This window comes from Eschrichtius robustus, chromosome 5, assembly GCF_028021215.1.
Source record: "Eschrichtius robustus isolate mEscRob2 chromosome 5, mEscRob2.pri, whole genome shotgun sequence".
In the NCBI taxonomy this organism is placed as follows: domain Eukaryota; kingdom Metazoa; phylum Chordata; class Mammalia; order Artiodactyla; family Eschrichtiidae; genus Eschrichtius; species Eschrichtius robustus.
This window is the reverse complement of record NC_090828.1, coordinates 9,288,270-9,315,562: the sequence shown is the minus strand read 5'-3', so window position 1 is coordinate 9,315,562 and position 27,293 is coordinate 9,288,270. Positions and strand designations below refer to the sequence as shown.

Genomic DNA, 27,293 nt, shown 5'->3' with positions numbered 1-27,293 from the left:
GCTTTCAATATAATACAATGAAGATATATACAAAAATATTAAGGAAGCACATGGAAAAGAGAGTGAAAAAATGTTTTTTTTTTTTGAAGAATCCAGCCATCTTTGATTAAGGTAGACATTAAAGAGATTTGCAAAAATGTACAATGATACCACTCACCTAATTTTTTTATTTGAAAAATATATTTATTTTTCATAAAAATATGTTATTTATGGTAGTAGGTAATTGGTTGATTGTGGGCTGCAGGAGAGACCCTCCCACGCTGAGCATTCAGATGACAAATTCCATCACCAGCCTTACCCTCTGGTGCAGGCGTTTGGGCACATTCTGTCCTTCTCTTTTTTGCTCTTGTCGTGACCTTTGTGTTCCTGGTTGAGTCGTCCTCCCTGTGAGTCACCTGCTCTGCCACTTGGAGCGTCTTTTGGGTTCCATGCCCAGGTAAGGCTGCCCCTGGCCAAACAGTGATCTGTGAGTAGTTTTCGTCGGGGTCCCAGTGGCCCTCCTCCTCCCCCAACAGTGACCTCCTTCTCACACTTCCAGCCCCCTCACTTTGAGATCTCTATACCCCTGTGCCTCACTTTTCTCCTGCGATTTCTCTGTAATTATATATTTTTTCTTGTGTACACCTTTCTTTCCCCCTCCCCCGCCCCCAGACTCACCATCTGCTCTCACTCTCTGTGCAACCTTTTGAAATCAATCAGATAAATTTGGGGGAATCCCAGAGCACTGGGGCTGATTTCCTGTTTCCTGGCTTGAGACCCCTGCTGCCAGAAAGTGCCACATCCAAGTAAACATGGCCAGATGGTCTGTTGCAGCAGAGGAGGAGTCTTGTAAAGCACTTTTCCAGGTTCCCTAGGGCCTGTGTGTGATACAGGAGACAGGAGAGATCCAGGGGTCCCTGGGTGCCTCTAGTAGGGAAAGTGCAAGGTATCAAAGAATTGAGAGGCAGGGGCCCTGCAATGGGGAGTGAGGCTGGGACCTACAGGATTTGCAATGCCAGGAGGTGAGGGGGGTGGGTGTTAGCGTTAGGGTTCTCTTCTCCCTTTATTCTGCCAATGAATTTTATATTTGTATCTTTGGACCAGATTTTTTATTGAGTGTGCCAAATTGGCATGCTGTGGGGAAATTAAGTTTCCTTGATTTCTCAGTGCTTCTGTAAAAAGCCTGAGCCTCCTGAGACACAAAAGTGTATACAGTATAAAGATAGGGGATGTTTGCTTTCACTTCCTCTAGAATTATTTCACTTTTCATATACCACAGAAAATAAATCTGTAGCTAGTTAATTGCTGTTTAATCCAAAAAGGTAATAAAACTTCTCATCTCCTGACATGGCCAAAGGGTTACAGCCAGGGCTAGGTTCCTAGGTTAAGTGCCAAAGTACCAGGGATACTGGAGCACTCTATCCCTAGGTATTTACATGTCAAAGGGGATGAAGCCCAGAACTTGCAGACGTCTTTAGTAAAAGCTGGAGACACCTGGGGTTTCTCTGCCTCTTGGAAAGAGGCATTTAAATTCTCCCAAATTAGGGTGAGGACCTGGATCTTTTCAGTCTTATCGCAAAGCAGCAAAAAAAATTTTTTCTCTTTTCAGGAGGAGAGCATGGCTGTCCTTGTCCTGTATGTAAACAGGGCAGAAAATCCATCATTCTTTCTCCTGTGTCTATAGGGTATAATCTGCCACTCACACAGAAAGATTTCATCAGCTCTCTTCTCGAGCCTGTGGGTCTGCGTGTGGGGGAAAAATGCTGCCGTGTTGAGCTGGTTGTGAACATCAGTAAAGAATTCTTTTCCCTGACCCAGGTGCTTTGTGTTTCTGCAATATTCATATATATGAAGAACATCACTCTGCAAGAGGGGGTAATATCTCAGAGCCTCACAGTACTTGACAAAGCACATACCTGGCACACGTGCATAGAAGGTTAGCACAAATCTAGAAACGAGCAGGTCAAAAATTGAATTCTAAAAATTTCCTCCCAATATATTTGCATTCTTTCTCAGCAACGGCATCACCATTCACCCAGCCACTTAAGCCAGAAATTGAAGAGCAAGGCTTGATTTCTCTCTCTCATCCTCAGCTTCCAATTTACCAAGTCTCATCAAATCTACCTTCAACTAATCTTGAGTAGACCCTCTTCTTCTATCTCCGCTGCCAGATCTGAAACCAGGCTACTATCAACTCCCATGGCACCTGCCCCCCCAAGGGGTTGCCCTCTTTCCATTCTTTTCTATTTCCAATTCATTCTTTATGTAACACCAATATTGGTCTCGCCGTTTAAAATTGGATCACGTCACTTCACTGATTAGATCTCTTCAGTGGCTCCCCACTGCATTTAGAATAAAATCCCACCTCCCACATCTTGGCTGACAAGTGTGAACTGTCTCTAGCCTCCAGCCCCCTCTGGTGCTCTCATCTTACCTCTCGGGAGGCTTTTCTTCTGGCGTCTCTTCTTTGAGGTTAACCAGATATTTCTTTTTCTCTTCTTTCCTAAAAAGAAAAGATACAGATCATCTTTTATTAGCTACAAACATTGATCTACTAACCTCATATGTCAACAATTTTTAGCTTTAACTTTGGGTCCTCAAACCACAGTGGTCAGGAGGCCATTGGTGACCTTAGGTGATGCTGAAATTCTAAAGTGGCAGAGGAGAGAGAGAAGTGAAGAAATGGAGACAATAAGTTTAGGTAACTCATTTCTAGAAGTTTGGTTGTGAAACGGAGGGGAGAGCTATGGAGGCTGCTGAAGTGAGATGAGGATCAAGAGAAAGTTCCTTTTATGAACTGTGATAGGCTTGGGCATTGGCTGAATGAATGTCCTTGTGAGAGGGAGATGCTGAATTCTTGGGGAAGAGAAGGGACCATGGATACTGTCAGAAGAGGTGGAAGGATTGCCTTGGAGAAAAAGAAGGAACTGGAAAGGAAAGGAAAGATGCAGTTGGGGTTTGCAGGGTGGGAGCAGGAAGTGATGGAACTCCCATCTGATTTTTTCTATGAAACAGGAGGAAAGGTCATCTGTTATGCAAAAAAGGGGGCAGTGAGGCATCAGAGGTTTGAAAACAATTGCTCAAGGTTTGAAAGGATTGTCACAGGAAGTGGAGCTGTGACGCCGTGTGGAGGGATCATTTGTGCTGGAATCATGAAGACACAGTGGGTACGCACTGCTCAGCTGTGTGCCTCTCCCCAGCAGTGCCTGATTTCAAATGCGGGAAGTGTGCGGGAAGCAGACAATAGTTTCCTCGAACATCTGCCAGAGAGTTCTAGGAAAAGACAGAGAGGCAAGGCAGGTGAAGATAGCAGAAGGTCACTGAAACGATGGCTCTTCAACTCTGAACTGGTAAGAAGGGTCATGAAAGAAATGCAGATGATGGACTGGAGAAGAGAAAGGCCAGTGGACTGGTCACCCAGATGAGACTGAAGGACAGCTGCAGAGGAAACAAATTGTAAGGAAGAAATCAGGGAGGGATATTTTTGAATTCATTTTTATAGATTGGGCTGAGAAGGAGAGATCAGAAGTTGAACAATAGTTATAGAAGGAGCAAATTTCAAGCATTAAGTGTCAAAAAAAAAAAAAAAAGGAAATCTCAAATTAACTATTGGGAAGTTGAGCCAGGTTTAAATGATGAAAAGGCCTGTGGATCACCTTTGGGTTCGGGAGGGCAAGAATGGGTGGGGAGAAAAGGTCACTGGAAATAAGCAGAAGAAGGATTTGAGAGGTCAGAATATTGGATGGGTCTGTTATCCACATGTACCTTGAAGATGTCCCGGATGATGGCAGGACCTGAAGTGACAGAAGGACTCTAAGTCAGCCTTGAGTTCTTCCAGGGAGCAGTGGGGAAGTCAACAGATGATAGTGATGAAAAGGGAGTGAGCATTTCACTTGAATGGCTAAGCCTCAAAGGAGGGAATGGGGAGCAAGGGGCCGGGTGGGGCAGTGTGTAGCAAGGGGTGGCATCCAACCTGCCTTCAGCCACGGGGTGAGCGGCAGCAGAAAATATGCAGCCATGTCTTAAGAGGAAGCAGAGTCCTCTTGGGGAACCAACTTTCAGTTAAAGAGGGAAGTGCGACTAACCCTATAAGAAGTCGTGTGTGTGGGAGACCTCGATGATTTCAGAACAAACAGTTCCGATGGGTGCATATTTCAATGGCCCTAAGTGCCTTCTCGTTTCCCTATAATTTTCATGAAGGCCTTAGAGGAAGACGCAGTGAATGGGAAACAAACTGTATTGGGCACGATGACTATAATCACCTAGTGGGTGCTTATGATAAGATGCAGCTCCAAATTCACCCTCCTGAGATCTTCAGGAGAAAGGCAATCCTTACCTTTCTTGCTGGGAGGTGCCCTGGATGCCTCCTGGAGCTCCTTTGGGTCACTTGGTTCAGCAGCATCGTCTCTTATCACTGACAAAAAATATATAATTCACTTTAGAACTCAGAACAGGCTGACGAGAAAGTGCTGAGGGAGATTGGTGGGAGAGCCAGAGGGTGGAGAGCACCTACAGCACAGGTCCGGGGACTCGCCAGGGTTCCCGGGCTCTGCCTTGGTTTGATCAACTTGTGATTACTGCTACCTGTGTGATTATCACAGTGAACCAGGGAACAACCGCTTCGCAGAGGAGGGCTCAGTTTGAGCCCTTTAGAAAGGTTTCCCTTTCTCAGTGGAAGAGAAGTACAAAGGCTCTCAGCAGCTAGTGTGCGTGGTGGTCTTGAATTCTGACGGCCACAATGAGGATGAATGCTTTTGCCATATGAAAAGTACATGCTATTGCTCAGGTGTCTGTGATGTGATCTTTCTAAACTGCTGCATCTGTGATTATTTCATCTTGAGAAATAGTGAAGGAGGTTAAGTGCCCTATGTATTTTCACCTATTTGCTGTCGAAGAAAGCAGGGGTCAGCTTGTACTTGCCAGCACTTGCTAGCAGCAAGAATATACAAAGTCCCTCTAGCTTTTGCTGCACGAAGAAAGACAGAAGGACTTGAAGCCATGACAGATAAAGACCCACCTCACAAAAGGCAGTCACTTCCTTGTTTACACAAAGCTGTGAGATCTGTCTCAAATTCCATCTTACATAGCAATAGCTAACTGAGGCAGCTAGCAAGCAGTCGTTAGACTTTAAAAATGATTTATTTCATTTCAAATTATTTAAATATCTTAAAAATCCAAATGATGTAAAAATGATGAGGGTTGAATGTGAAAGTTCCCCCAGTCAGGGTGAGGGCTGGGAAGGAGGACCATCCATGTCTGGAGCACCAATTCAGTGTTTTTGTTCGCTTTGCATTTTGGTGCAGCAGTTTGGACCTTTACCTTCTTGAAGTGGCCTCAGAGAGTGGCTGAGTCTAATAGTCCTGCCATGACTCAGCCCCTTGTCCTTTCCCCAGGGTTCCCACCACATTGCCTCCTGGCAGATGAATGTTCTCCCTCTGCAGACCCCTTAGTGGTGTTTGGGGTCCAGGTCATGATACTGAGCAGGACACTGTGGGGCTCCTGGGCACAAAAGCCTTTCTGTGTCCCCCATTTCTTGATTATAGGAAATAGACTTCATTCAGCCTCCATGACCTTCCCTGAGTTCCAACCAGCAGGTTCAAACAGATGCTAATTAGGGAAGGGAGGGGATGTGGAGACAAGGGAGGACCGGGTGAAAGAAACAATAGTGCAGCCTTGGGGCAGGGTCCTGGTTCCCCCTCAAGGGACACGCATAAGAGTAGCTTTGAGCTGTTTTGCAGATACTGAAACCCCCACCAGGTGGAAGAAGTTAACGGGATGTTGCCCACAAGCACGTAGACCCCAGACCGGTTGAAGCCAGAAGATTGATGATGCTGACTCCCACTTACCTCCCCACCAACCAATCAGAAGAAGGTCCACGAGCTGATCACGCCCCCTTTGAACTATTACTATGAAACTTCTCACTACCCCCTCCAAGTTGGGACACACAGTTTTGAGGGCACTAACCTGCTGTGGCCCCCTTTGCCTGGCAAAGCAATAAAACTATTCTTTTCTGCTTCACCCAAAACCCTGTCTCCGAGATATAATTCGATGTCTGGGTATAGAGGCTGGATTTGGCTTCAGCTGGGCAAGTACTAATGGGGCTCCTGTCCCTCGCCCTCAGTGCCGTCTCCTGGTCCACCTTTCCCAGACCTGTCTCCCTCGCCCTCCCCAGGGACTCTCTCTCCCTTTCCAAGCTCCTGAGGACGGGCTGAGCAGCAGGTTCTGGGCCAAGTTGGTGATGGAGAGCGGAGAGGAGAAGCCCGTGCCTGGATGATCCAAATGGCTTCTCCTCGTGGGAGATGCGAAAGCTAAGGTGAGCCTAAGTTGTCCAAATCAAGATTACCTGGCACGGGGCCTGATGGAGCGCAGGACATCTCTTGAGTGTCTTCTTTATCTTTTATTTGGGGGATCAGGTTGTCACTGGACACTGAGCAGAGGGAGAAAAGGAATTTCAGATCCGAGGACCCAAGAGCAGGAACCAGAAGTGGGAGGAACAAGAACGATCTATTCCAGCAGGTAAAAATGATGGGCCAACCAAACACCAAGGCCCCTCGAGGGTCGGGGAGAGGAGGCCAGGGAACAATTATTTCCTTTCTTTCTTTCTTTTTCTTTTTTGGCTGTGTTGTGTGGCTTGCGGAATCTTAGTTCCCCAAAAAGGGATCAAACCTGGGCCCATTGCAGTGAAAGCGCCAAGTCTTAACCACTGGACTGCCAGGGAATTCCCCAATCGTTTCATTTCAATCAGTCACTTACTAATTTAATAACGCAGACACTTTTTTTTTTCCTTTGAAAATCTAGAAGATGGACTCTTCCATTGTTATTGGCTTTGGGGTTATGCTAACCTTATTTGGATGGTATTTTTTAGATGGGTGGAGAAAACATCTGGACCAAACAGGGCCCTTTATTCTCGGTATTGGAGAGCTCAGAACCCATGATACCACTTTTGACAGCGGCCAATAGTATTCCACAGTTACATTTAATGTAATCAAAGTCCTTTATCCTGATGGTTGGGGGAGATAAATGACACAATTTTTGAAGCTAATCAGGTCCAGCAACCTTTAAACATTTTATCATCTTTTCTAATAATTTCAATAACCTCCAAACCATATAAAAATGAATATGGTTGAAACTGAAAGGTCCCTGTAATCAGAGGGTGAGCAGTCGGTAAGCACTGAGGGTGGGTGTGTTGCACAAGTTACTTTTCAGTTCAGAACAGTGTGTTTTGAGTGTTGGTTTGACAGGGCTCTTGGACGTGACAGCATCAAAGTGGCTGTGGTGGCATCCCTGACAAGAGGTCCTGAGCCGTGTTGGTGCGTCGGCCCCCCTCTCGTTTTTTTCCTTGTCACTCCCAGTTCTTTTTCCTGGGGCTCCTGCCACAGCCCTCTTGGCTTGTAGGTGTGTGTCCTCCCTTCACAGCCACCTTGAGCTGGGCAAATCGGCCCCAAGCAACACTGCCTGAACAGGGACAGGGTAGCTTGGGTGTCTCTTGTGAATTTTCATCACTTATTTGGGATGTCAAGTTGTCATTGGTCATTGAAGACAAGAAGAAAAATCACAGGTTACAGGGACAGGGTGTCAGGGAGGAGAGCGGAAAAAATGTCAGGGGCGGGCAGAGTACCAAGGGCCAAAGGGCAGAGGGTTGGGCTCTTCTAGGGGTGAGAAGCAGGTCTTCTGGGCTCTGGGGCTTACCCAGGCCCCTGGCAGTGCCCACCACCCTTCTTGGAAAGAGTTGTGTATGGTGGTGCGTGCATGGGAAGGAGTAGATCAAAAAGACAGGACCCTGAGGTTCTAGGGCCACAGGCACCCTAGGCTGGGGCTGCACAGGTGTTGGACAGGGTCTGTTTCTCACCTGGAGCGAGCCTTCCTTCCTGGATGATTCCGGGGAGAGCCACGGTGAGGCCAGCAGGGCTGGGCTGCTCGTGCAGGATCTCAGCGCTGGGCTGGACATGTGCTCCGGGCTCGCTGACACTGGGTGAGCAGGGCGGGAGGCTCAGTGGGGGGTGTTGGCAGGTGGGCAGCGGCAGCAGTGCCCAGGGGGAGCTCCTTCCTGCTGGGTTGGCTGCGGCTTCGAGAGGAATCGTTGTGATTCTGCTCCACCCTCCGTTGGAAATGACAACTGGGATTGGCGAAGGATCACACATTAGTACCTCGGAATTATTTGGAGAAGGGGATTTCTTTATACTTGACGTTCAATAGGACAAGGGCGTGGAGTCTTCACTCTCTCACAGGTGCGCAGAACTGAATCATCATCACCTTCGTCCATTTGTGGCCCCTTTAGATTTTCTTTCTTTGATTTGAACATTTAGTGCTATAACAACTGCTTCTCACCTCTGATCTCATACCAAAGTGGTTTCACACGTGAAGTTGAGATTGACTTCGTACCCAGGGATTTATTTTCTTTAGTTTTGGCTTCAGAATTTAGACAATTACGTACAATGCTATAATGTTAAATGTCATCCTTGTTTTAAGAAATAAATATCTCACATCTCCCTGGAGCAAATAAGAGACAATATAAATTCCTTCGCACAGTGCATTAGGACCTCTATATTCTGGTTTCTGCTCATTTCTGCAGACTCCGTTTCCATGCTTTCTTGCCTTGCACCCTGTGATCTGGCCACACCAAACTTCTCTCCCATCCCCAATACCCCAGGCCCTGGGCTTTCTGCATGCCGTTCCCCTGCAAGGCCAGGGTCGGGTTTCTTTTATGATTCTACTCTATTTATTTCAGAAGTAAAGTTGTCTCAACCAGTGAACAAAAAAAGGAAAGTAAGGCCAGATTTTGGAGAGGGTCCCAGAACAAAAGCACAGAGTTGGATCCAGAAAGATGCTTGAGCTCAGCCAGGCCGGGGGTGTGGGGTGGGTTGGAGGTAACTATCAGTGTGTGGGTCCCTCTGACTCTTAGATTTACTTAGCCTGGCCTTTGAGCACATATTTCTCCCAGCACTGCCCTGATCCTGCCAAGAGCTCAGGCCCACGTGCAGCTGTGCCTGCCTGGGGAAGGATTCTTCTCTTTTGCTGCTCCTTTAGCTCAAGGAATCATTTCTCCCTTTGAGGAGGAGCCTCTTAATGGGAAAATGTCAAAGACCAGATGAAGAGCTGTCAACAGTGGTGACTCCACTAATAAGACTGTCACAATTCAGTGTGATCTACTGGTCCTTCCCTTGTTGTTCTCAGATAAATGAACCACGTACTTTGACTAAACTAAGTGATTTCACTGCCTGCTCCTCTTACTCTTGCTACTTTCTTTTTTTTTTTTTTAAAGACATTCACGTTCTTTTATTTATTTATTTATGACTGTGTTGAGTCTTCGTTTCTGTGTGAGGGCTTTCTCTAGTTGCGGCAAGTGGGGACCACTCTTCATCGCGGTGCGCGGGCCTCTCACCATCGCGGCCTCTCTTGTTGCGGAGCACAGGCTCCAGATGCGCAGGCTCAGTAATTGTGGCTCACGGGCCCAGTTGCTCCGTGGCATGTGGGATCTTCCCAGACCAGGGCTCGAACCCGTGTCCCCTGCATTGGCAGGCAGATTCTCAACCACTGCGCCACCAGGAAAGCCCACTCTTGCTACTTTCTTCCCAGCAATGTCATTGCTCTTTTTATACTCCTTTACTTATGCAGCCCTTTCTCTTTCTCAAGGAACTTCATTCTCTACTTCTTTCTCATACCCTCTCTTTCTACCTCTATGTCCACAATTCCCCTTCCTTCCTCTTTAGCTACCTTTCTTCCCTCCTCTAGCTTTACAATCTGCCCTCCAGCTGTCCTCGTTTAAAATAGTGATCATAATCTTGGAACCTGGAATTAGGAGACCCAAGTAGGACTCTTGGCTCTGCACTTAACAGACAAGTAACTTTGGGAAAGTTATTCTGAGCCTTAATTTCCTTATGTGTCATATGGGGATAATAACGACTTCATAGGATTGTTTTAAAGATGACATAAGATAATCATATAAAGTGCTTGGGATAATGCCTGGCACATAGTAAGCACTCCAAAAACAAACAAACAATAAAAACCCCAATCCAAACCAAACCAAAACAAACAACAACAAGGACCTACTGTGTAGCACAGGGAACTATATTCAATATCTTATAATAATCTATAATGGAAAAGAATCTGAAAAAGAATATAAATATAAATATAAATATAAATATAAATATAAATATATATATATATATATATATATATATATATATATATATATATGGCTGAGTCACTTTGCTGTACACCTGAGACTAACACAACATTGTATAGCAACCATACTTCAAAAAAAAAAGATACTTATTATTATCCATCCCTATCCATTTCTCTTCCTCTCTAACTCTCCTTGTCCCTCTGCCAGACTTGGTCTCTGTCACTTTATGCATTCCCTTCCCTAGAGACTGTCCAGTATGCTAAATTGTACAATTTCCCCCCAACTCATAGAACAGGTAAGACAGAAATATTTGTGTCCTCTAGAAATTCATCTTAAAGAACCAGGGCCAGGGGCTGCTTTTCCTGCCACACTCGTGAGAGAGAATGGTCCATCTCTTCCCAAAGAGAAAGTGGGCAGTTCAAGTGCATATTCCACAAGGCAGAAAACCAGCCCAAACTTTTAGCGTAGCAACTTCTATCATGTTTCTATAGCCCCAAAGTTATTCAAGAAGCCTCATACCCCTTTTGAAGCTCTTGAGAGTCGTCGTCAAGTTGGGGTATTCACTCAGGTTTATTCGGCTGAACAACAACTCCAGAAATGACAGACTAAACGTATTCTCCAGTTGAGTGAGGATGTTGTACACGACCCTGGATAAAGGGACCAGATTTCTACAGGCTTCCAGAGATTCCTTAAAAAGCGGAGTAAAGGATTATTATAAATGATTATAAAATGGAATGGAGATTTATTACACACTTGTGGTTTTCTAAGCTCTGGTGAGAAAGTGATTTTGCTCTCTTAAGAAGGAATTTTGTGCAAAATGTCAATAGTCAAATTCTCTAACATAGAGAAATCACAGTTCCACATGTTTACTTTTGGAGCTTCATATATATTTGGATGGTTAGTCACAGGAATTCAGCATTCTTGAAAATTAAGGCTCCTGTGAACCTTATTTTAGGTATATTTGAGGGAAGAGAGAAATGTTAAGGAAGGAAAGTGGAGTCAAAGGCTGCTACTGTGTAATTCTCCAAGGCTTTGGGCAGGACTCTTCAGCAATGGACCTAAGAGTTGGTCACAAGTGGCAATTCTGTGGATTGCTTGTTAGCCTCTGCTCTCTCTTTCCTTCTCTCTTGGACTTGAAATGGCCTACATGGGAAATCAGAGAAGTCCTCCTGATGAGAGGTTGGCCAAAAGGAGAAACATGGCAGGAGAGAATCAACTACAAAATACTTATTGAGAAATGACTAGGCTCTGTGAGCTCATCCTAGGGTACCTAGCAACAGATAAGACCAACATGGTGCTACCCGTGTTGGGGGAGGGGCACTGTCAGGTGGAGAAGATGGGCGTTAAATAATAAACACAAATTTTAAAAATACTCAATTCCTATTGATAGCAGTGTTACGAAGGGAAAGCATGGATTGCTATGGGGAAGAATAACGAGGGGGTCTTAATTAGATGAGTGGGCCAAGGACCCTCTCTGAGGAGTGACATCTGAGTTATGATCTGAAAAAGGGTTGGATCCAACCAGGCCAAGACTGGGGGAAGATTGTTCTACCAGTGCTAGCATTTTTCTGGGCTTGGGGCTCAGGAAATGCTTTAAACAACCAAAATTATATGAAAAGAGTGCCATTTTTGTCCACATAGCCATATCTCCCACTGCCTGTCTTGCTTCACATCAGAATGGACTGTGGGTCACAAGCTCGTAAGCGTTGGGATGGTACCCTTAGTGGGTTGAATGGTGCCTCCTCATATCCAAAGATATGTCCGCTTGAAACCTGTGAAAGTGACCTTATTTGGAAAAAGGGTCTTTGCAGATGTAATTAAGTTAAGGATCTTGAGATGAGACCATCCTGGATTACGGTGGGCCCTAAATCACAGTGACGAGTGTCCTTGTAAGAGAAGAGAGAGGGAGAAGACACAGAGAGGAGAAGGCAGTGTAGAGATGGAAACAGCGAGTTAAGTGATGTTTCTGTGAACCAGGTTTACCACGGATTGCTGGCACCACCAGAAGACAGGAGAAAGTCAGGGAATGGACTGTCTCTCAGAGTCTCAAGAAGGAATCTACCCAGCCAACACCTTGAGTTTGGACTTCTAGCCTCCAGAACTGTGAGAGAACACATTTCCTTGTTTTAAGCCATCTGGTGTAAGGTCACCTACCCTGGACACCTTCTTTCCCTGGTAATGACCATTTTTGTCTGGAACTTCCAAATTCTAGAAGCCCTGGGGTGTTGTAGTTTGAGACCTCAATGATCCGGCATTCTTGGTGGGGGCTGGGTTGCCATGGCAAAGCGGTCAATGTGACTTACCTGGTACAGGCTCTCGGTGATGAAGAAGTTGTCTCGGAGGCCTTCGAAGAAGGGAAATGGCTTGTTTATGGCATAAGCAATCTCCAGCTTCTGATGTATAAAGTGCTGTAGAAGAGCCTCTTTCAAGGCCCTGGTCATGGTGAATCTCCTACGGAAGAGGCACAAGAAAAAAAGAGAAGCAAAGACTTTGAGGAGTTAGGGGAGCTGCTCTCCGTGTTGTACAGGCATCTCGAGACAGGCATTCTGGTCCCAAAGGCATCCCTCAGCAATCTGAAAAGCCACATCTGCCAAAAAGACTCATGGGTATAGGAAGCAGTGACAATGCCCAGCAACAACAGAAGCTGAAAGTGACCAACAATGTGACACTGAAATCCCGAAGGGGCTGCTGGTACTAAACAGAGCTACTATTTACCGTGTGCTTCCTGCATGCCAGACTGTGTACTAAGAGTTTCACATGCAGTAACTTATTTGATCTTCACAAAACCCTTTCAGTTTGGATTGCACCTATTTATATTGTCAAGGACGCTGAGAAATAGAGAGGTTTAATAACTCGCCCTAAGTTGCAAAACTTGGAAGTGGTAGAGAGGGACGAATTCCAATTTTCTGGTTCCAGGTGTGTAGTCTTAAGTACTATGGTCTGTGGCTACATTGAACTGAGTAAACCAAGATTGCCGGGACTCAGTTTAAGTATACACTAGCAACGCTCACACAAAAGGGAACGCTCAAAGACGAGTAGGAAGATGGAAATCTGATAATATTTAGAAACTTTATTAAACCACCTACAGTCTCTGACACACAAACAGGCCTGACATAAATAAGAACACGAAGGATGTGAAAGGCATGATTAGCAAAGGTGACTTGACTGATTTATTTTATGTATCAATTTCACATCTCAGAACAGACATGTCTTTTCCCATGCCCATGCGACATTACAACATTTGACCATTTGTAGGCCATGAGAAAATATCGATAAGTTATAATAGGAAGAAAATGTACCTGTGATATTCTTGACAAATTGTCAAGAAAAAGGAGTCACTAACAAAAAATTCGATCATCTAGAGATTTTTTTTAAAAACAAAACAAACATGGATCCCATTTTTCCAACTTCACTTTGTGTCGAAGAAAAAGTTGAACTGTTAATTAATGACTATTTCTAGGGATTTAATCCCAGTGGCAGATTGAGTACCCCTGTCTCTTTCTCCTCATTCCCAAATACTTAAGTTTAACAGAAAAAAATATACATTGTAAAAAACAATCATCCACAACAGTACTAGAAAACAAGAGAAGATGCCATAGGGGGTCTATAGTTGTGATGAAATCCTAGAAGATAGAGAACAGGTGGGAAAGGAATCCACCGTTCACCATCTGCGTAGGGGAAGGATATTGCAAAGATCAGCACAGAGCCAGAAAACAGCAGAATGATCACGTGCTAAGAAGAGGAAGGGGCCCTGGATGACTAATTATACTACAGCATTCAGAATAGAACATCCTCCATAACCCTCATTCTTCATCTGTTATGATTGCCAAGGATGAACATGAAGCACAGAGAGGTTAGGTAACTAGCCCGAGGTATTTGGTGGCCAGGCAGAGCTCATCTGACCAAAGTCCCACTTCTCGCCAGTGCATTTTACCATGTCTTATATATGAGCATTCAGGTTTGTATTATGTAAAGGGGTCTGAAAAATGAATAGGCAAAGTGAAACATTCAGTACGAAAAACAAAGCAAAAGACATAAACAGGCAATTGAGTCAAATGCACAATGAATATGTAAAAAGCATGGTAACTCACTAGTAGTCGGAACAGTGCAAACAAAAATAATTTAATAACGTTTGCCTATCAAATTGGTCAAGAGAAAAATAATAGCAATAATCACAGACAGTCCTGGTGAAGATGTAAATAGGGCCAAACTTTCTGGAGGTTAACTTAGTAATCAGTACCAAAAACTCTAAAATATGTATTCCCTTGAGTCCTAAATTCCGCTTCTGGGAATTTATTTCAAGAAAATTATCATGAATGTGCTTAAAGAAAAGATATTAAAAAGTTAATACACTCTAGAGGAAATTAAATGTACTCTCCTTATTTTCTCTTTCCCACTGGCTTCCCAACTACCTCTAGTCACTTGTACAATGAACAATGAATGAGTTGCCCTTTTGGGGCAGAGTGCAGGATCACTCTGCATGGACAAGGAAGGTACAGAGCAAATCTCAAGTTCCATCCACAATAACAGGCTAGAATTTAGGGAAAAAAGAACTGAACTGTGTGTTTGCTCCCCCTCTTCATCCGTCTTCTTTTTAACAGTCTCCTATAAAAATCCCATATCCCCTCTCTACCTCTTTGGAAAACATTATTTAACAAAGAAAGAGCCTCACAGTTTAAACTGTTGAGTTTCACCCTGCAGCTGCTGCCAGGACATTAACTGTAAAAGCCAATCACCAAAAGTGAATAAAGCAGCCGAGAAGAAAACCCACCTGGATGCTGAGATTGCTAGCTGTTCCTGCCCCCTTCCGGGTCCAGGGGCTGCCTGGGGATGGCTCCTGGGAGACTGCGAGAAGGGCAGGGAGATACCAGTGGGCGAAACAGGAAGTCTGTGCTTTGCCACACACGGTGAGGGCCAGGCTTCTGAGGAAAGGAAAGTGAAAGTAACTGGGCAGACCGCGCAGAGCTAAAGGCAAGGCCGCACGCGGTGCCTGCAGCCTCCCTCCACCTCCGGAAACTCGTGAGTTTCCCAGGGCATTTGGGGGTCGGGGGCGGGGGTTGCTGCCTATCGGGCCCATCCTGGGGAGGTGGATACAAAGGGAAGGAGGCATAGGGTCCAGCCCCAGGGTCCCCGGGAACTGGGAATCCACCATCTATTTGCCTCCTTACCCACTTTTATTTCCCCAGGACCCGTCCTCCTTCTGTACTTTTCGGGGTGATGAAAATGAACCTAAACTGAATTGTGGTGATGGTGATTGTTACACAACTGAATAAATTTACTAGAAATCATCAAACTTAAAAAAACAAACTAAAAAAGGGGAGGTGCGGTGACTCGGAAATGCCTGTACTCTGTCAGGATAAAATTATTACCAAAGAAAATTGAAATCAAAGGAAACCTGAATATAAGCTGAAATCATGCAGTGGCAGGCAGCAGAACTCCAGGCAGGAAAGTGTGTCGGAGCCAGGCTGGCAGCTGGGAGCTGGAAGTGTGTGGAAATTGGATCTAGGGCAGAGCCAGGGCCAGGAGAAGACTCTAGGGCAGCCACTGCGGAGAAGCAGGAAATGCCCCCTCTATACATCCGATTAAAGATTTCTTATGTGCGTTGGCATGTAGGGTCTGTGAGAAACCCTTTAATGTAGAAATCTGTTTAACTTTATTTAAATCAATGATTCTCAAATGTATTTGATCCATGGGTTCCCCCACCAGGACACCTATAAGGTGTCCTATCCCTCAGAAAAAAAGATGGGGAACACAGTTCTAGGGTCCAAGAATCCTTGAAACTAAGGCTAACCTACACGGGCAAGAGCTCAATTTTTTTGAAGTATAAATGCATTCAACTTAAGTGTGCATGTTGATGAGTTTTAACAAATGTATTGGGTTGTCCAAAGTGTTCGTTCAGGTTTTTTCAAAACGTCTTAAGGAAAAACCCAAACGAAGTTTTCGGCTAACCCGATAATTACAACCACAATTAAGATATAGACCATTTCCATCACCCCAGAAGGTTCCCTTGTGCCCTTTGCAGATAGCCTCCTCCCCAGCCCAGCATCAGGCAATCACTGATCTATGATGTCTATGGTATCTATGACTATCACTTTTCTATGACTACAGATTTGTTTTGCCTGTATTAAAGTTTTACATAAATGAAAACACACGGCACGCACTTTTTGAGGTATGGCTTCTTTTGCTCATCATAATGTCTGATCACCAGGATGTCACCAACATAACCGATCCATGCGATGTTCTTTGAGAGGTCCAGGTGATCCAGACACAAGACAAAACTGTAAATGAATAATCTTATCTGCCAAGCGAGAATGAAAACGGTTTCTGATCCTCCTTTTTAATCAGAATGGAAAAGGACACATTTGTCAAATCGATGGCCACATACCATGACCTGGGCTGGGGACCTTTCTGCCCGGTCTGCCTATTTTCTGATTTCAGTCCTCCAGCCTTCTTATAAATTGTTTGAGCTACCCAATATACTTCTAAGAAATTGATTTTCTGTCTGAGTTAGTCCGAGTCAGTTTTGGTTACTTGTACCTCCAAATCCCAACTGATTAAAAAGTTGGTAACAGAGAGTGAATTGTGGGCAACGGATCTTCACAGAAATGTGATCCATCTGGGATGGGTTGTCTGACCCGATAGTGAGCAGCCCGCTAGCGTTCAAAGATGGGAGTTTGGTAGACTATGGCGAGTTAATAGCAAATTAACTAATAGCACTGGATTGTGGTCAGGACCCTGCAATTCACACCTATATTCCAAGTGTCAGATCTCAGCGCACTTAACTACGTGGAAAGAAATTCTTCAGGTGGAAAGAAAGCAGTGACTTGCCTTCAGAGATTATCACCTACTTGACCTAAATCTGGGTGGGAGAACAGAGCAAGGAGGCAGGTCAGAATCTTCTCATCCCTCAGGTCATATGGAAGAAAAAGGAGACAACTCTCTCCATCCATTAGGAGCCAGGGACCAACTGATGGTCATCAGTGGGCTTGGTCCAGGCATCCCTGATCTTATCCCAGAGAGAATGATTCTCTAGTGAACACAGAGAAAAAAAGACAGTGGAAAACAGAAGCTAAATTTCCTATTGTTATCTGGGCTAATGCAGGATATTGCCAAGTAAGATTTTCTTGTAAATTTGACAGGAATACTCTGTAAGTCCTAGTCTTACCACCATCAGCTGAGGAACACCAAAGGCCTTGTGCTTATAAGCAAAGAAGCTGGCATATTTATGTCAGCTGGTCTAGTCTGTGTCAGGCCTTGTCGGGGACACTGTGCCCAACGGAGGCCAAAAGCTGGGAACAGTGGTGTCCAACGGAGACATAGCTTACTAGCCTCTTTGCCCACCAACGTGAGGGAGAGAGAGAGGCAGGCAGTCCCACGTGTGTGTAGCAGCTGGTAGGCACACGAACCCTGCCCACTGGCCTCATCATGTCCTGGAATTTGGAATCTGTCCCAGCCAGATTTGTGTTCACTTTTTTGGGGGAAAGAGAACAGACAAGGGCAGAGGGGTAGAAATCTTTTGTCCCCTACACTTGGCAAACATATTTATGCACATTTTCTAGCACATCTATAATGAGCCAGAAGAAGGCAGATTCAGTGGAACATACTTTGGAAACTTACTACTTTGAGGCTTCCCAGTTCTCACCTGCTTTAGCCCACGGCCCTGACCAAGACCTTGGATTCTACAGATACCTTGACTCCCGTTCATCTCTGTCTTTGACCCATTGTCCTGCCTGGGTTTCTAGTCCTCTGGTTTTGTTTATTAATTTTATTTGTGCTTTGCTCCCATTTCTTTATCTTTCAACTTTATGCCGATGCAGTGTGTTTTTCTAAGTTGCTCCAAATCCTTTACAAAATGAGGGCTGGGTATAAGTGAAAAAATTATGTACAAACATAAATGTAACACGCTTGTTAGCTAGCATCATCACATTATTTTTTTTTAATTAATTAATTAATTTATTTTTGGCTGTGTTGGGTCTTCGTTTCTGTGCAAGGGCTTTCTCTATTGTGGCAAGCGGGGGCCACTCTTCATCGCGGTGTGCGGGCCTCTCACTATCGCGGCCTCTCTTATTGCAGAGCACAGGCTCCAGACGCGCAGGCTCAGTAGTTGTGGCTCACGGGCCCAGCTGCTCCGCGGCATGTGGGATCTTCCCAGACCAGGGCTCGAACCCGTGTCCCCTGCATTGGCAGGCAGATTCTCAACCACTGCACCACCAGGGAAGCCCACATTATTCTTTAAGGTGTAGGTAGTCTCAGTTCCAAACCTTTCCTCATCTAATGAGAAGGCTGTCACTTTCTTTGAGATTTCAGTGGCTATTTGGAGCTCAGTTTTTTCCCAAGCACTCCTGGCTACATTTGTAAAGTGCCCACATATACAAGAAAACTTAGACTTGCACATCAGGCTTCTCTGCCCAAACTTAGCACTTCCTTCTGGTTGTAGGAATTGGGAGGGTTCTTTCTGGCCTCTGGTTGCTTTCCAGAAATTTGAAGACTATTTTCCCCAGCATTTCGGCTCTCTCCAGTCCTGTGTCTGAACACTGGGTCTAACTCATCCAGTGCAGGCTCAGTCCTGTGCTTGGCCCGCCCATGGGCCTAAGAGAAGATCTGAAATGTCTGGCTTTTTCTTTTTTCGTCTCACAGTCACCTTGGCAAGACGCAGGAGCAAACGTGGCATTTTCTTCCTCCCCCTCGCCACTATGCCATGTCACCTCAAAACAGATTTGATCTGTTTGAGTTCAAGAGACTTTCCTGCCCTCTTTCCTTTGCGGGAACGAGTAGTCCCCTCTCTTCCCTGGATGCCAGGAAATGGCCCCGCTCCTCCTCCCCGGGGCTGAGAGTGGGCGGAGGGAAGACCAGCATGGTGGTGCAGCCACGTCAAACGGTTCAGCTATTTCACTTTCCTTTTACCCTTTAGGTGCCGCACCCGAGGGATCCATCAATGGGCAAACTTCTTCCTTGTCAGAGCTCCTGGAAAGGACAGAGGCAGTGAAAATCTAATCAAGAGTGATCTTAGGCCAGCTCTATGGCCTAAGGAGAAGATGGCAAGTGCAGGTACCCCCCTCAGCTGCAGGTTAGTCCTGGCCCCCTGTGTCCAGCATCTCTCCTAAGGCTGGCATCTACACTCATTATTTCTGTCTTCCCAGCCTCGTTCTATAGGTATAAACAGAATGGATGACAAATCAATAAACAGTGAGGAAGTAAGATTTCAAAAATTGCAGTGGATTAGCCGTTGCAGTGGAAACTTAAGGACACCCTGACTCACATCACCTTCTTCTTTTCTTGTAACTGCCATGCAGCTGGGTGGGCACTGTTGGAATTCCCTGGTCCCTCTGGGGCTTGCTACAAGGCTGGATGATTCATTGTGCCCTCTGAGCCCTCTCATTTCCCCCATAACCTCCTTGATCCCTACCTCCAAAGACAGCTCTGTCGGTAAGAGTTTTTCAGAAAAATTTACATCCAAATCTAACTCCCAACTGTTGTAAAACCTTTTTCTAGTTTCTGGGTAGTGGGGGACCAGTTTTGTCAGAGCCCATCTGTGTGGCCCTGAGTCTGAGAGTCAACTCCGTACCTCTGAACACTCGATAAGAGGAACTGAAAGTAGATGGGGCTCAACATGCATGAATGCAAACAGGCAGGGAGGGAGCAGTTGCTTTTTCGATTCTGGGATGTATTACACATCTGGTTAGAGAAGGAGGGAAATTTGTCTTTTAAAAAGAGAAGATATTATTGTCAGTCATCGATCCATTATTGTTGGTAAAAATTAAAGCAATATTAAAGTGTGTGAAAACTCCTCTAAGCTGGGGCTATTTCTGGAGCTGGCTGGGCCCCAAGAAGGCAGCGGCATTGCTACTGGCAGCGGTGCAGTCTGGCAGGTCCTTAGCGCCCAGCACCCTTTCTCTTGGAGGGTGACAGTACATCCCGCCTCTGCTACCCACCTGCTCTTGAGAGATGGGAAGACGAGCCAGTGGAGCTCAAAGTCCAGCCAACCTTTGGCCTCCAGGCAGGAAAAGAAGGGCAGCGAGAGGTGAGGGTGGGGTAATGCTGACCTCATAGAATGGCTTAGGAGGTGTTGCTTCTGCTTATATTTTCTGGAAGAGATTATAGTTGAAATGGTTTGGTAGAATTCACTAGTGATACCATCTGGGCCTGGTACTTTCTTTTTTGGAGAGCTATTAATATTTGATTCAATTCCTTTAATAGATATAGGCCTATTCAGATGATCTATCTCTCTGTGTGAGTTTTGGCAGTTTGTTTCTTTTAAGGAATTTGTCCATTTTATCTTTTATCAAATTTGTAGGGATAGAGTAGTCCATAGTATTATTTCTTTATTATTTTTTAATGTTCGTTGGATTAATAGCGATGACCACTCTTTTGTTTTGATATCGGCAATTTCTGTCTTCTCTTTTTTTCTTTGTTAGCCTGGCTAGAAGTTTATCAATTTTATTGATTAAAAAAAATCAGCTTTTGGTTTCATTGATTTTTTTCCTAATGTTTTCCCGTTTTCAATTTTATTGATTATTACTCTAATTTTTATTATTTCCTGTCTTCTGCTTGAATGAGGCTTAAACTTCTCCTTCTTCTCTAGTTTCTTCAGAGGGAAGCTTAAATTATTGATTTAGATCTTTCTTCTGATATATACATTTGAATGCTACACATTTCTCTCTAAGCACTTTTGTGCTGCATTCCATATATTTTGTTAAGCTGTGTTTTCATTTTAATTTAGTCCAAGTTATTTTTAGATTTCTCTTGAGACTTCTTCTTTGATCCTAGAAGTATGCTGTTTAGTTTCTAAGTATTTTGGAATTTTCTAGCTCTATTTCTGTTATTTCTACTTTAATTCCATTGTGGTCTGAGAACATAATTTTCCTGATTTCTTTTCTTTTTAATTTGTTAAGATGAGTTTTACAGCTGAGAACGTGGTATATTTAGGTAAATATTCCACATGAACTTGAGTGGTGTGTATATTTTGTCATTGTTGAATAGAATAGTCTATAAGTGTCAGTTAAATCAGATTAATTGATGGTGCTGTTCAGGTCACTGTATTCTTACTGACTTTCTGCCTACTTATTCTACCAATTACTAAAAAAAGGGTATTGAATTCTCCAAATCCAAGAGTGGATTTGTCTGTTTCTTCTTGTAGTTCTATCAATTTTTGTCTCATGTACTTTGATACTATTTTGTTAGTTGCCTACACATTGAGGATTGCTGAGTCTTCTTGGAGAAATTGACCCTTTATTTTTATATAATGCCCCTCTTTGTCTCTGACAATTTTCCTTGCTCTGAAGTCTTTCTCTGAAATTAATATAGCTACCACAACTTTCTTTTGATTAACGTTGTCATGGCATATCTTCAGCCCTTCACTTTTTTTTTTTTAATTAATTTATTTATTTTTGGCTGTGTTGGGTCTTCGTTTCTGTGCGAGGGCTTTCTCTAGTTGCAGCAAGCGGGGGCCGCTCTTCATCGTGGTGCGCGGGCCTCTCACTGTTGCGGCCTCTCTTGTTGCGGAGCACAGGCTCCAGATGCGCGGGCTCAGTAGTTGTGGCTCACGGGCCCAGTTGCTCTGCGGCATGTGGGATCTTCCCAGACCAGGGCTCGAACCCGTGTCCCCTGCATTGGCAGGCAGATTCTCAACCACTGCGCCACCAGGGAAGCCCCAGCCCTTCACTTTTAACCTATCTATGTTTCATATTTACAGTGGCTTTCTTAAAGGCAACATATGGTTGGGTGTTATTTTTTTTTCACTCTGTCAATTTCTGTCTTTTAATTGGTGTATTTAGACCATTCACATTTAAAGTGATTATTCATATGGTGAATTAAAATCTACCATATTTGTAACTGTTTTTTATATTTTATAACTGTTTGTAACTGTTTTTTTTTAATTTGTAACTGTTTTTTATTCATTGTACTTGTATTTGCTTCCATTTTTTCTTCCTTTCTTTTTCTGCCTTTTGGTTTTAATTGAGCATTTTGTGGCTCCATTTTCTCATCTCTCTTAGTATATTGATTATACTTCTTTTAAAACATTTTATTGGTTTCCCCAGCGTTGGCAATATATATTTACAACTAGCCATATCCACTGTAAATTACAATATATTGCTTCATGGTCAGTGCATGCATCTTACAACAAAATGTTACCAGTTCCTCCCTCCTGTCCTTTTTAACACTGCTGTCTGTCATTTCACTTATCCATTTACTATAAATCACACAGTTGTTCTTATCACTTTGAACAAACAGCTATTTCTTAGATCAACTTAGAATAGGAAAAAAATTTTTAATTATTTATTCCTATTCCTTTATTCCATTTATTCCTTCTCAGATGCTCTTCCTTTCTTCATGTAGATATAAGTTTCTGACCCATATCATTTTTCTTCTGCCTGAAGAACTTCTTTTAACATTTCTTTCATGGTAAATCTTCTGGCAATAAATTACCTCAGTTTTTGTTTGTTTGAGAAAACAGTGAACATAGTTAACCAAGTGCTGGCTCTGAATTCTTAATTTCAAAGGATATAAGAGTCCAGATTGGAGGGTTTTTAAAAAAATTTTTTTTATCACTTCAAATTTTTATCTACATTTTCTCTTGCATGGTTTCTGATGAGAAATCTGATGTAATTTTTATCCTTGTTTCTCCAAGGGTAAGGCTCCCTGCCCCCTCTCCCCCTCTCTTCCTTGGGGGAGACATTTTCTTTTTGTCTTTGGTTTTCTTCAGTTTGAATATGAAATGACTCATAGATACTTGGTATTTATCTAGTTTGGTGTTTGCTGAGGTTCTTCGATCTGTGGTTTGTTGTCTGTTATTAATTTTGGAAAATTTTTGGCCATTACTACTTCCAGTATTTCCTTTCCTCTCTTTTCTCTTTCTTCTCCTTCTGGTATTCCACTTATATATATCTATTCTTTTTGGTATTCTTGGATATTGTGTTCTGTTGTGTTTTTTTCTCCTTATACTTTTTCTCTTTGTATTTTAAGTAATTTCTATTGACATATCTTCAACTCATTGATTCTTCCTTCAGCCATGTCTAATCTACTGATAAGCCCATCAAAGGCATTCTCCATTTCTGTTGTAGTGTTTTTGATTTCTAGCATTTCCCTTTTCGTTATTTCTTTGAGTTTCCATCTTTTTCCTTACTTAGCCGTATGTTCTTGCATGTTGTCTGCTTTTGCCATTAGAGCCCTTAACATATTAATTAGTCATAGTTATTCTAAATTCCTGTCTGATAATTTGAAAACCTGTCATATCTGAGTCTGGTTTTGATGATTGCTTTGTCTCTTCAGACTGCTTTTTGTCTTTTGGTATGCCTTGTAATTTTTTTGAAAGCCAGATGTGATGTATCAGATAATAGAAACTGAGGCAAATAAATGTTTACTGTGAAGTTTTATGTTAACCTGGCTAGGAGATGGGCCATGTTTAATGTTTTTTCTGGCTTTAGGTGACAGAGGCTTCAAATTCCTCTAATGTTCTCATTTTGTGTCCCCTATTTTCTTTGGATTTCCCTAAGAGGTCATTAAATAGAGCCTTGCAGCTCTTTCAGCTGTAATCCTCAATTATTATACTGGAGCCCTATTGATGTAGTGGTAGGGTACTGGGGAGAGAAAGCATTCTTTAATCTTATAATTAAATCTCAATCTTGTAGTGGAACTGTGTTCCTGGACTGTAAATTTTAGAATGATTTCTTAGCTATTTCCCCTTCCCTTACCCCATTAAATGAGACAGAAGCCTAGAAGGAGCTGGATTTTGGTAACTGACCTTCCCCTAGGTCAGATAAGGCTTGGGCAAAGCGTTTTCTTCTGGAGAGTAGACCGTTGTTATGGAGAATGCTCTGGGCTCTTTTAAAAAGTTTCCTTTTCCCCTCTCCCTCTGCCAGAGCAGAGGATTTTTCTTGGCTCTTCTCCATGAGTACCTGGTGGGGTTCCTTGAGGTAAAACCCACAAAAGACTGGGGGCTCTCCTAAGACAGTGGTCCCTAGGAGTTTCTCATTCTCATGTAAGTCCACACTCAGCCTCCAGCAAGTCATCAAACTTATCATTTAAGTGTTCCTATGGTCTATGGCTCTAGTGGCTTCCATTCCAGGTAGCTGATCTCATCTGTGATTCTCTGGACCTGTCTATCAATCCAGTTTTTGGGGTGACAGTTTGACCTATGGCCTCAATTTTCCTGTACATGCCTGAAATTCATTGATTTTCAGTTTTTTCAGCTTTTTTATTTTTGTAAGGATAGGAGTGATGACTTCCAAGGTCTTTGCAATGTTAGAGCTGAAGCCAAAAATGAACTTTTTAAACCACTGAAAGTTAGATTTGTTTCTTAAAACAAAATTTTTGTTTTAAAATTTTGATTTATTGTAATATCGTCTTATAGCTAGAGCATGTACCTATTCAATTTTTCTTTATTAGTTAGATCAATTCAGGGCCAAATACTTGGTATGTTCTTGTGTTTATGACTGAGTTATTAGTACATATTTTTGCAATTTTAAAAACTTTTATCCCACATATCTTTTTAAATATACTTGAGGAGTTAAAAATTGAAAGTGAAATTTTGTAACGACCATGAAAGATTTGTCTATTAGCAGTCTTAAATGTTGTTATTGAAATAGATATATTGTGAATTTTGCTTTCTATCTTGTTTGCCTTTGTCTAATGTCACATGCCCATTTTTTGACTTTTAACATTTTTAATGTCACTTTGTTTTTTGTGTGTCTTTGGTAGTTAGACTCTATTTATACTTTATTTCGTTCATACTCTAAGATGGTAATTTAATCTGTTTTAAATGACATATATCTTTTGCTTATAAATTTTGGGGGCACTTTTAATATCTAATGTCTCTTTGTTTTCTCTGTTTAAGAAAAACAGTGTGTTTTCTTTACTTTTATTCTTTTGTAAGATTTATAGTCTCATTTTGACTCTATTTGTTACCCTTATGATTTCTAATTAATTCTCAAATATATATTGGGTTGGCCAAAAATTTCATTCGGGTTTTCCCGTGAGATGTTATAGAAAAACCCAAACGAACTTTTTGGCCAACCCAATATTTCTCTGATTGATAGCATCAAATGTGAAGCCATGCCATTTGAATTTAGCATCTTTGAAATAAATCATTTAACTCAGTTTTTTAACTTGCCCAGATTCAGTTTGTTAAAATTTTTAATATACTCTGAAGTTTTAGATTAAGATTACTATAATTTTACTACTGCATACAGTATATATCCTCTTTCTAGAACAAGGCTTCTCAAATTTTTTGATTTTAGGACCCCTCTACATTCTTGAATATTACTGAGAATCCAAAGAGCTAGTTTTTGTTAATGTAGGTTATACTTATTACTATCTACCATATTAGAAAGTTGAACTTTGAACACTTAAATATATTTATTTATTCATTTTAAAATAATAATAATAATGAACTCACTACCTGCTAACATAAATGACCTATTTTATGAAAAATAACTGTCTTCTACAATAAACTAAATTAGTGAGATTAGCCACCCTTCACATTTTTGCAAATCTCTTTAATAGCTAGTTCTGTAGAAGACAGCTGGTTTCTCCTATCTGCTTCTGCATTCAATCTATTGTGATACCACAGGCCGTGTATTCTCTGGAAAAATCCACTATACATTTGTGAGAGTATGAGAGAGAAAAAGGGTAAATAACATCTTAGTATTATATGAAAACAGTTTTGACTTTGATGACACCTGAAAGGGTCTTGCACAAAATGCCAGGGTCCCCAGACCATACTTTGAGAATCACTGTTCTAAAATAATTTTTGAGATGTACTTTGTTTTCTCAAATGAAATTTACAATTTGTAGACATCAGTATTTTTTTTTTAATAGACCTTTATTGGAGTATAATTGCTTCACAATACTGTGTTAGTTTCTGTTGTACAACAAAGTGAATCAGCCATATGCATATGCATGTCCCCATATCCCCTCCCTCTTGAGCCTCCCTTCCACCCTACCTATCCCACCCCTCTAGGTCATCGCAAAGCACTGAGCTGATCTCCCTGCTATGCTGCTGCTTCCCACTAGCTATCTCTTTTACATTTGGTAGTGTATATATGTCGATGCTACTCTCACTTCCCCCCAGCTTCCACCTCCGCCCCCACCCCCTGTGTCCTCAAGTCCATTCTGTATATCTAAGACGTCAGTATGTTAACTGGTTTTAGTGGTGCCTTCCACTTCTTTCATTGATATAACAGAACTTTGCTCGTATTGATTTCCTGATTCTCTTATTGTAGGGTATCAGCAAATAATTTGTTCCCGACAGTATGTCAGTAAGAATGGGGTAGATTATTCTATTGGAACAAACATTTCTAAAATCTCAGTGGGTCACCAGCTGCTTAAGGGAACCCTCATCTTGGACTGTCTCTAGCTGATGAACAACCACCATCTGAAATGACAGCCACCGTAGCAGAGAAACAGTGAGCATGGCTCACAGGTGCTGGCTCCAAATTCTTCTGCCAAAGCTACACCCATCAGCCCAAGGAGGCAGGAGGGTGCAACCCTACCTTTGCTCAGAAGTAAAGAAAATAGAGCATTGAAAACTGTGTGACCAACACAGAGGGTGCATGAGTAAAATGTTTTCTGAGCCTCTGCACAGCTATTTTGCCTTCACACATGAATGATTGAACAGGGGGTATATTTTTTAGTCATTTCCTTTTACTTCTGAATCTACACACTTGAGTGACTACTTTAGACATTTAGATGTTTCAAATTTACTTTTCATGTTTCCTTTAGAATTTTTTTTTTCCAGCTATGTGCTGGGGAAATTCCCTTGTCTTTATCTTATGACCATTTTAGTTAAACTTTTTAAAAAAATTTCAGCAATCACTTTAAATTTCCAGGCCCATTATCTTATTTTCTTGTTTTTTCTTCATGTCATCCTGGACATAATATCTTCTCCAATGTGTATGAAAATTGTTTTTTAGAAACTCTCTTCTGTTCCCTGTAATATTTCTATTTGTTCTGGAGTCATTTTTGCCCTCTGCCCCTTTGTGCTGTTAGTTTCCACAAGTAGCTGTGGCCTGTTATTGTTTGTTCATTCTTAAGGGTGAGGCACTGATAAGCTAGCTTGGAACTGCATTTAATGAGATGGGCTTGAAAACCTGTGACTTTGCTGGGTAAGTCCCAAATGCCCGAAGGTGAAGACCATTTTTCTGAGTCATTTACATTTTTCTTAAGAGGAAACCTCTAATTTCTTGCCTGG

General features: G+C 42.7%; 2 protein-coding genes across 11 annotated transcripts in view; one reads left to right on the top strand and one right to left on the bottom strand.

The window, feature by feature from the left end:
* SP110 (SP110 nuclear body protein) overlaps positions 1 to 15,027 on the bottom strand; it is a 42,858-nt gene extending 27,831 nt beyond the window's left edge. For 3 of the 5 annotated variants that reach the window (XM_068544267.1, XM_068544269.1, XM_068544270.1), the window contains exons 1-8: positions 14,877 to 14,985; positions 12,409 to 12,556; positions 10,625 to 10,793; positions 7,829 to 8,095; positions 6,323 to 6,406; positions 4,316 to 4,393; positions 2,414 to 2,482; positions 299 to 448 (exon numbers count right to left, since the gene is read on the bottom strand). In XM_068544267.1, the coding sequence (XP_068400368.1) occupies positions 299 to 448; positions 2,414 to 2,482; positions 4,316 to 4,393; positions 6,323 to 6,406; positions 7,829 to 8,095; positions 10,625 to 10,793; positions 12,409 to 12,546 (955 nt within the window). In that variant the 5' untranslated portion in view covers positions 12,547 to 12,556; positions 14,877 to 14,985. Of the gene's footprint in view, positions 1 to 298; positions 449 to 2,413; positions 2,483 to 4,315; positions 4,394 to 6,322; positions 6,407 to 7,828; positions 8,096 to 10,624; positions 10,794 to 12,408; positions 12,557 to 14,876 lie in introns of all 5 variants that reach the window. The other 2 variants (XM_068544271.1, XM_068544268.1) reach the window with 2 other exon arrangements.
* LOC137765065 (nuclear body protein SP140-like) overlaps positions 15,018 to 27,293 on the top strand; it is a 76,465-nt gene continuing 64,189 nt past the window's right edge. For 5 of the 6 annotated variants that reach the window (XM_068544266.1, XM_068544261.1, XM_068544265.1 and 2 more), the window contains exons 1-2: positions 15,018 to 15,124; positions 19,017 to 19,172. In XM_068544266.1, coding sequence (XP_068400367.1) covers positions 19,141 to 19,172 — 32 coding nt within the window. In that variant the 5' untranslated portion in view covers positions 15,018 to 15,124; positions 19,017 to 19,140. The remainder of the gene's footprint in view (positions 15,125 to 19,016; positions 19,173 to 27,293) is intronic. The other variant, XM_068544262.1, reaches the window with a different exon arrangement.